Source organism: Ascidia mentula, chromosome 7 (assembly GCF_947561715.1).
Source record: "Ascidia mentula chromosome 7, kaAscMent1.1, whole genome shotgun sequence".
NCBI classification, from domain to species: domain Eukaryota; kingdom Metazoa; phylum Chordata; class Ascidiacea; order Phlebobranchia; family Ascidiidae; genus Ascidia; species Ascidia mentula.
In genome coordinates this window covers 2,468,498-2,477,722 of record NC_138572.1, presented here as the reverse complement: position 1 = coordinate 2,477,722, position 9,225 = coordinate 2,468,498, and the positions used below count along the sequence as shown (strand labels likewise).

Genomic DNA, 9,225 nt, shown 5'->3' with positions numbered 1-9,225 from the left:
TTAGGCCTGTTCATGGCAAGGGTAAATCTACAGCATTTTTCTGTAGAATTGGTGCAAGAATTTCTGGCAGTTCCACGTCGTTCCACTCCGAGTCCCTGGTGGAAAAAAGTAGAGCAGCTCACTGTATGGTTAAAGTAAGTTCAATGTTGCCTAGGGCCATGCTATATCCGTCTGGTTGATAAACTTAGCATTGAAACATTGGCGTATTTATAAATTGCAGACTACCATACAACGTCATTATGTATGGCAGACAACAAGACCAACAGAGCATATGTGAAGGAATGCAATTGGAAGATATTTAGAAGAAGATCCTCGACCCAAGTTAATGATTACCAACCATGAGCCATGTTTGCGTTGAGCAATACCTTTGCGATAATGCCCGTGGTATGGTAACCATCACTGTTGATACTGAAACATTAATTTCAATTGTATGCAGTCTATTCGAATCTGTTATATAGAAAATATCTGGTTGCAGAAAAAGGTGCTTTATGAACACATTTAGGCATTCCTTCGGGAAACTGCTGAATGGAATAGATTGAGTATTAGGCAAGTATGAAGTCGAAGCTGCACTGGTGAGACCTAATAGGTCGAAACAGTGGCCTTTTGTATGCAGCTTACACAAGTCACAATGTTTAGTTAACAGATGTTTAGGAGTCTGTGAGTAACTTTGAATTGTGATATTTCACAGGAATTTAGCGAGGTTATGCTGTCATTTACAACAGATCAAGTAACATCATTTCTTGCCCTCTGGGCTGCACTGACTCTTGTTTTCGGTCTCGTTTACAAATGGTGGCGAAAACCTCATTCCAACTTCCCACACGGACCGAGGGGAATTCCTATTCTCGGAGTTCTTCCTTACTTGGGGGAAAAACCAGAGGAAACCTTGAGAAGATGGAGTGAAGAAAAGTACGGACCTGTGATGTCGATAAGAATGGGAATGGAAGATGTCGTCGTGCTTAGCTCGTTCGAAGCCATAATGCAGGTTGGTTTTTGAAAACCTGTATAGGCCCACTTGCATTGGACCGTGTGGCATGATTGTCTTATATTCTATATTTTAAGTACATGAGTTTTATAAGATTACAGTTACAAAACTGTTGTATCCTAAGAGCTCAGATTTACTGATTCCATGATATTGCGATATCTAAGCATCGTTAGTATATTTGGTGTCGTTACGTGCCGACATCAAGATCGCTTTTAACCGCACTGAGATTCGAACCCACGATACCTCGATAAGAGCACTTGTTTTCGATCTCTTTTACTTATGTAGGCCTTATTTGCCATCAGGTCAGTATGGGCAAGTTGTTTTGCAGGCATTTGTGCGGCAAGGAAGTCAGTTTGCAGGGCGACCGACTACTGGAGTTTTTCCAATGCTCGAAACGAACGAGGGTGGGGTTTCATTTAAATCGTACACAAACGATTACAAACACCAAAAGAAGTTCGCAGCTAAGGCACTTAGAGAGTAAGTGTACAGGAGTAATCAAATTTACCCGAAATCAAATACGACGCAAGTGCAAAAAAAATAAGTCATGAGAAATACAATGGCATGCTCACCGATAAAATAGAAAGGTTGTTAATTCAATTTTGTAATGAACAATTCGAAAAGCCGAAGAATATATCGCTCTAGGATATAAGCATACAATAATTACGTCTTACGCAACATGTGCCTATTGTTAAAAAAAATATGTTGTTACATTACCGATACTTCAAGATGGTTAAACTTTAAGCACTGGCCTTCGCTTGTTTCACTGATCTAACTATGTGTTGTCATTAAGTTTTGGCAAAGGAAAACAAGCGGCTGATGAAATAGTTAATGAGGAAGCAGACTTTTTCAACGAGTTTTTGACCAGCAAACATGGGCAACTTGTAGATATTAAGGTAAGATATCGTATATAAGGCTACTGGGGGTTTCATACGTTAAAATGTTGATGGCATCGGTATTGGGTTCAATTTTTAGATTTACATCTACGCTATAACCTCCAATGTCGTCTCAAGGGTGATTTGCGGTCAAAGGTACGACTACGAAGACTCGGAAATGAAGAATCTTATTCACGCTCTCAAAAGCATGTAAGTTACCTTTACATGAATAAAATACACGTTTCTTTTTATCTATTCCTATGCCTAAGGGCCCATGCCCCAAAATATCTGAGATGAAGATGTGTAAGTTTGGTTATTTTTCAAATGATTATTCGTGTTTTTCAAACGCCCAGTTGTTTACTGTTAAGCGATAAGGACTCATACTCTTTTATGTGCCCAATGTATAATTTGGTCCCCAATTTTTTTGCCGGCTACGCTAATTGCATGCTTAACCTCTACATACGCTGATATACTTAAAGGAAACGATTTTACATTAACTTAACGACATCTTTGCCTGTTTAAACTTGTCCTTAAGCAACCGCATAAACATATCCCCGACCTAAAACAATTTTAGCCCTGTATAGACACGAAGATTGAATTTACCTATTCTGTATTTGTATTGGAAAGTATCCAAAGTATTATGTTTTTGCCTCATTAGATTCGCCGACCCCCAGCTTGGGATAGTTGACATGTTTCCTGTAACCAGATGGCTTCCAACATTTCGATCAGCGGTTGAGAACTTCATCAAACACGAATATCATGTCTATTGTACGAGACCATATACGTACCACATTATAAGATAACTTTCAAAATACAATAAACTTTTAAGTAAAACAAATAGGCAAAAAGAATCATGAATTATTTGGGGGCAAACTATTTTTAGATTGTAATTAATATTGGTTTAAACAGATTTTGTGATGAAGCATTGGGAACGCCACAAGTTGATGTTTGAACCGAATGACATCAAGGACTTAATGGATTTGTTCCGCCATGAGCAGAAATTCGGTACAAGTGATGGACAAGCCAGCTTCACAGTCAGTTAAATATTTGTTTTTGAAGACTGGAATACGTCAAATTAATAAATTGAAGACTAAATTATATTGTCCAAGTTAGATGACAAACATGCAAGGTATAAAAACATGTACCGCAAACTCCCTACAAATATCCGAGGAGTTGATGTTAAACAAATTGAACAAATTAAATATGTCTCAACAGGATCACCAGATGCGTTGGTTGGGTACAGATCTGTTTGTTGCTGGAGCTGAAACAACCTCTACACAGCTTGGTTGGTGTTTCCACCTCTACGTTTACTTTTCCGAGTATCAGAAAACTTTGGAGGACGAAATTTTCAGCGCATTTGGTAAGCTCAGGAAACCCAATGGCAATTTCGTTTTGTTTGCATTGGAATTGTTCATTTTTCTGCACTTCAATATGGACTACAATGTGGAAAACGTATTCACCAAAATACGTAGATGTACTTACATCATCAACGTTCCAATTGATTTGCAAATCATTGACTTGTTTTCCGTAACAACATTTTTTTCAGGAACAAACGGAAAAGTGACACAAAATCAAAAATCCAAGACGCCCTTTCTGAACGCTTTCATTCAAGAATGCCTCAGGTTTCGCACCGTCGGCCCCTTAGTACTTAAACACTCAACTCTTTGCTCAACGAAACTTATGGGTTTTGATATTACGTCTGGTACATCGGTATGTGCTTTGCATTAAATCACGTCTTGATTCGTATTTCACATGTCCTCAATACGATTTCAAAGTACCAGCTTCTCCTTGTATGAGCAGATCCGTTAATAGTGTTCCTAAGCTTGTCCTACTTTAAGAGTACTCTTGTCATACATGCGCAGCGAAAAGTTGAAAAGAAAATACCTCTGAATATTTGCTAACATGTCAATTCATGATATCACAATGAAGAAAGTCTAATCATTAATAGGAATGGCTCTTCTGGCACTTAAGACAAGTTTTGCCGGATGTGGACGAAATATTGATTTCAATAAACACTTATTAATATCTATCAAAATTATGTTTACTTTCATGCAGGTAATACCCAATTTTCATGCGGTCCACATGGATCCGAAATTGTGGAACGAACCAGAAAAGTTTGATCCCTACCGCCACCTAGACGAAGAAGGCAATTTTATTTTCTCCAGCAAAATTATCCCCTTTTCAATTGGACACAGATCCTGTCCGGGCGAGAACTTGGCGCGTACTGAGGTCTACATCTTCTTCGCAAAGATCCTCCTAAAGTTTAAGATACTGCCTGGTGATAAACCGCCACATGTTGATTGCATATCATCGGTTGTCACTTTTGCCAAGCCTTACGAGTTCAGAATACAGCAGCGCTAGTATTACATTTTGATATGAATACGATGCTTTGTCCAATGTATTTTGACATTGTGGCATTCGCGGCTCATGTCAAAAGGAGCCTCTTCTATCGTTGTCACAAGAAACGTTTCTCGCTTAAAGTTTGTTTATTCAATGTGCGCCAGCAGGTTACCGGTTATGACAATGCTAAATACGAGTGACTTTCATGGATTTATCATTAAAAACATCATGTGTATGCAACAATATTTATTTGGTATTCACTAAGTGAATTTCCTAATTCCAAGTTCAATAGTTTGACAGAGTTGAATAGGCATACGATAGCTTTGAACGCCAAGTAAGGTCCTGTGCAGTCGGTCGATCCTGCCAATCTGCGTGGATGGAGTTGATATAGAAAACTTTAAAATTATCGCCTTTACAATTGAACTAACTATAAGGACATCCTTTAAGGTAATGAGAGTGTCTGCACAATTCGAGACAAACACCAACCATGAATAGAACTTATCTTATCCAAACCTGTATACTGCATCACTAATACGTCAACAATGAAACAAACGTTATTGAGTGCTCATCCACACAGTTTATTACAACCATGGGGTGACAACATTTCCAATGCTACAAATTATGTGGAATTAAAACAACAGACACCGAATGACAACATTTTTCAAATCCCATGCAGATCTCTGCAATATAAAATAAATTCACATCCAAAATACCGTTTACTTAATAGTCTGTCCATGGATGCCACTATGTATATCGTCGTTCCAACACGTTTTTTCAACTCCAGGCAATTTTACTATGTGTGAACACTACTAGACTTTTGTGGAGGTTGCAATTAAGAATTGAATAAATCAATAATGAGCAACGTTCAGATCCAAATAGAATTAATTTATGTGAAAATATTGTAACGTCAATAATAGGAAAGCGAATTAACTATTAATTGCTACGATAAAAATTGTCCGTTGCAAACACAAACGGTGTTCAAAAACAATTTTCATTGACTGTACATGTTACGACCCTACACAAATGGTAAAATTGATTTTTGTCGTATGTATTCGTTCTGCATACATTTGTATCATACGTTTTTTGTATTAAAATGCCTTGTGCTGCTATATGACGAGAGCCTACAAATTTTTCAATTCAATATATGTATTACCCGCCCAACTAACGTTCTTCTATTTTGAACATGTATGGTTTGGCATGGGTAATAAACGCCGTGATGCAATCAATATTTGGCGGTTTATCACCAGGCAGTATCTTAAACTTCTGGAGGATCTTTGCGAAGAGGATGTAGATATTAGTACGCGCCAAGTACTCGCCCGGGCAAGATCTGGTTCCAATTGAAAAGGGAATAATTTTGCTGGAAAAAATAAAGTTGCCTTCTTCGTCCAGGTGGCGGTAGGGATCAAACTTGTCTGGTTCGTTCCACAATTTGGGGTCCATGTGTACAGCATGATAGTTGGGTATTACCTGTATACGAGTATACGGTTTGACTTAATATAAAAAACGCGGTCAGGCTTTATTTCAAGAAGAGACACAAATTTGATTACTACAGGTCAGTTAAAGAGTAACGATTTTTCACTGAATGTAAAAAATCGTCCAAGTTTCACACGTAAATAATTTCTATTTTTTGTTTTAAAAGTGATGATGTTGTTTTTTACAAATCGTGGTATTCATGAAATAAACTCGGTTCGGACACGAGGTCATTTTATGTTTTTTTTTTATTTTTTTATTTTTTTTTTTTAGTAATTTTGCAGCTGATAAATCCGGATACATTTGAATTCAAGATGCAATGAAAGAGTTGTTACCGCTGAGCCGGACGGGATGTTGAAACCCATAAGTTTCGTTGAGCAAAGAGTTTCATGTTTGAGCGCCAAGGGAGCGACGGTGCGAAACCTCAAGCATTCTTGAATGAAAGCGTTCAGGAAGGGCGTCTCTGATTTTTGATTCTGCGTTACTTTTCCGTCGGTGCCTTTTAATTCAAAACACTATTAAAATAAGTCACAGTTTTTTTTGTTTTTTTTAAATCATATACACATAAAAGAAAAACAAACCTAAGCTCCATTATACTTGTAGCCTAAACTGGTCCTCGATTACGTATTATGGTTTATGTCAAATTAGTGAATAAGTTTTATAAATTTCGATGAAGCAAAAAGCCTCGTGACAAAATATATCAAGACAAAATATACAATTAAAACTCACCAAATACACTAAAAATTTTATCTTCCAATGTTTTCTGATGCTCGTAAAAGTAAACGTAGAGATGAAAACACCAACCAAGCTGAGCAGAGGATGTTTCAGCTCCAGCAACGAATAAGTCGGCACTTAACCAACGTATTTGGTGATCCTATACAGAACACATATTTTATCTATTCTTTGCTGTTGTTTATCTGTGAAATCATAACAAGAGCAGAATTGCTTCATGCTTTCGCATGACAAGGCCGGATCGCCCCACTGCGCAGGTCCTTACTTGACGGTCACGGCAGCCTAGTTGGTTTGGCCAATTTTCCCTGAGCGAGATTTTAAATTCAATGCACTTTAAATGCGATGCCAGTGAACCTAATGCAAAACAACCACAAATAAAAAACAACCTACCGTGAAACTCGCGTGTCCATCCCCTGTGCCAAACATCTGCTCACGGCGGAAATGATCCATGAAATCTTTAAAGTCATTTGGATTAAACGTAGACTTGTGACGTTCCCAGTAATTTTGAAAAAAATCTGTTAAAATGAGAAATTGCTATCAACAAAATATCCGTCTCGGGTGTTTTCAAACAAATGGCGAGTCCCAGGAACATGATCCAATTACCACGAAAGACCTTTTCAGTCGTGTGAACGTTAAAATGTTCCAAACCCTAATGTTGATAATAACGTGCAAAATTTCGTACGAATAAGATAGAAATCATGTTTCAAAAAATTCTTCACTGTTGTTCTGAACTTTGGAAGCCATTTGATCATTGGAAACATGTCAACGATCGCTATTTTTGGATCTGAAAATCTGAAAGAATAAAGCCAATATTAGATGACGAAAGACTCATATCAAAAAGTGTTCGATCGTGTGCTTGTGAAACCTTACGACAGTAATTCAAACACTTCTCGTATTCGAAACAAAATATCTGCTTTTTCCTGTGTAGCTTTGCTTACATGCTTGTAAGAGCGTAAGTAAGATCCTTCATCTGTTGGTCTTCGTAGTCGTATCTTTGGCCACACACAAACTTTGCGATAACATTTGAGGTGAATGCAAAAACGTGCAACTATGAAAGGAAACTTGCATCATGTAATCAAGTCTTTGGTTGTTTTATCGGCAAAACTATTGGATAAGTTTACTGTAACTTATAACAAAAATGTTTTATTTACCTTTAAATCGACAAGTACCCCGATTTTGCTGCGCAAATACTCGTTGAAAAGGTCTGCTTCCGCGTTTACCATTTCATCAAATTCTATTTTGCCTACGCCGAAGCTGCAAAATACATACGAAATTACTTTTATCTGTAATGATTATAACTTAAAGGAACTAAACCTACCCCTCGAATAAACACACCATTGAATAATCGAAGCATATAATAAAAGTATTTGCATCAAAACTAGCAACATTCCACTCGTTTGGACACTTTACACTTTGCTTTCCCGCATATACTTACTCTCTAAATGTCTTTTTAACAAACTTTTTCTGATGCTTGTAATCGTTTGAATACGATTTGAATGATAGACCACCACCTCCAGTTTGAAGCAGTTCAATGAGTCCACCACCTGGACGGCCAGCAAATCGACTTCCTTGACGCTTAAACGCCTGTGAAAAAAATCGATGTTGGCACAGTTTTAACAGTAGTGCCCAGTTCAATCGTAAAAATGTTAGTGATATTCTGTGCTGAATACTGCTCTTCTGGCAAACGTCGAGAAACGTCGAGAAAAATAAAGTTACAATTTCAGCGTCAGTAACAATTTATTTTCGTATATACGTCACCATCTGCTACCATCTGCCCAGATCGAAAAATTGCATTAGCACTTGCGTTCTGCAAACGGCCCAGTAGTGGTTTCAAGAATCCTGGTAAAATGTATGAGTTTGACTTGTATTTAAAGGCATGTGCCAACGGCGGTACGCAAGTTGCCCAGAGCCTTGCGCGCTCTACGCTTACGTGATTAACTGTGTGCTACCGCGCACGTGTTCTGTTACAGTGTAGTGTCATGTTCTTATTTACTGTTTCCTTTTGACCTTTATGTTTTTCAGTTGCTCCTAAGTTACAGTGTCTTAAAGCCGCATGTACGGCCAAAAAAACAGCCTCACAAACAAAACGGACTCATGAAAATCCTAGGTACTTTATTAGCAATGGTATAACCCTGGGCAGACACGTTTGCAGCTGCCAATACCGAGGCATTTCTGCGGCATGTCAAAATATTTACATAATTGCCACAAGCGCGGCTCTGTCTGAGAAAACGAAAATTACATAACATGACACGTCAAGCTCATTTTAAACACAAAAAAAAGACTCAAACTAGGGCCAGTGTACCAGCTCTTTGGTGGCCGAAACTGACCTCCATTACGGCTTCAAACGAGCTCAGTACAACGACATCTTCCATTCCAATTCTTATCGACATCACAGGTCCGTACTTTTCTTCACTCCATCTTCTCAAGGTTTCCTCTTTTTTTTTCCCCCAAGTAAGGAAGAACTCCGAGAATGGGAATTCCCCTCGGTCCGGGTGGGAAGTTGGAATGAGGTTTTCGCCACCATTTGTAAACTAGACCGAAAACAAGAGTCAGTGCACCCCAAAGGTAAAGAAAGGCTGTCATTCCATCAGCTTTTATTGACAGTATGTTGTTGATATGTTTCTGAAAACTAAAGTTTAAACAACCTTTAGTTAAACTTATTCATGATTCTTTGCCTTAACCGGCTACACAACTTTACACCACTAGAGTTTAGCGAGACACCGTAAAACACATCTGGTAATGATTAATTTAATCAAGCCGTAATTCTTAGCTGATGTTCATATACCCATCGTTTAGCAAATTATCTGTAAAGCTTTGGTATATCCTGTT

The 9,225-nt window shown here is 38.0% G+C and overlaps 2 protein-coding genes across 2 annotated transcripts; one reads left to right on the top strand and one right to left on the bottom strand.

The window, feature by feature from the left end:
* The first annotated feature begins 375 nt into the window (after nt 1-375).
* Nucleotides 376-4,232, top strand: LOC145908933 (cytochrome P450 2A10-like). The gene is made up of 10 exons (XM_082996253.1): nt 376-384; nt 689-982; nt 1,311-1,459; nt 1,773-1,875; nt 1,955-2,064; nt 2,513-2,622; nt 2,764-2,888; nt 3,070-3,214; nt 3,401-3,564; nt 3,910-4,232. The coding sequence occupies exons 1-10, from the start codon at nt 376-378 to the stop codon at nt 4,213-4,215; spliced, it is 1,515 nt and encodes a 504-aa protein (XP_082852379.1). The 3' UTR covers nt 4,216-4,232.
* A 557-nt stretch (nt 4,233-4,789) lies between these two features.
* Nucleotides 4,790-8,981, bottom strand: LOC145908311 (cytochrome P450 2U1-like). The gene is made up of 9 exons (XM_082995561.1): nt 8,724-8,981; nt 7,832-7,980; nt 7,548-7,650; nt 7,335-7,444; nt 7,079-7,188; nt 6,787-6,911; nt 6,394-6,538; nt 6,000-6,163; nt 4,790-5,661 (listed from the first exon to the last, which is right to left on the bottom strand). The coding sequence occupies exons 1-9, from the start codon at nt 8,784-8,786 to the stop codon at nt 5,356-5,358; spliced, it is 1,275 nt and encodes a 424-aa protein (XP_082851687.1). The 5' UTR covers nt 8,787-8,981; the 3' UTR covers nt 4,790-5,355.
* Nucleotides 8,982-9,225: the final 244 nt, after the last annotated feature.

Excerpts from the sequence above, each read along its gene's own strand:
- LOC145908311 (XM_082995561.1), bottom strand. The coding sequence starts at position 8,786 with ATGTCGATAAGAATTGGAATGGAAGATGTCGTTGTACTGAGCTCGTTT. Across the intron at positions 7,189-7,334 it reads ACTTACGCTCTTACAAGCAT|ATTTTCAGATCCAAAAATAG; the intron begins GTAAGCAAAGCT and ends TTATTCTTTCAG. Across the intron at positions 5,662-5,999 it reads ACATCCCGTCCGGCTCAGCG|GTAATACCCAACTATCATGC; the intron begins GTAACAACTCTT and ends ACTCGTATACAG.
- LOC145908933 (XM_082996253.1), top strand. Across the intron at positions 983-1,310 it reads CGTTCGAAGCCATAATGCAG|GCATTTGTGCGGCAAGGAAG; the intron begins GTTGGTTTTTGA and ends GTTGTTTTGCAG. Across the intron at positions 3,215-3,400 it reads CGAAATTTTCAGCGCATTTG|GAACAAACGGAAAAGTGACA; the intron begins GTAAGCTCAGGA and ends CATTTTTTTCAG.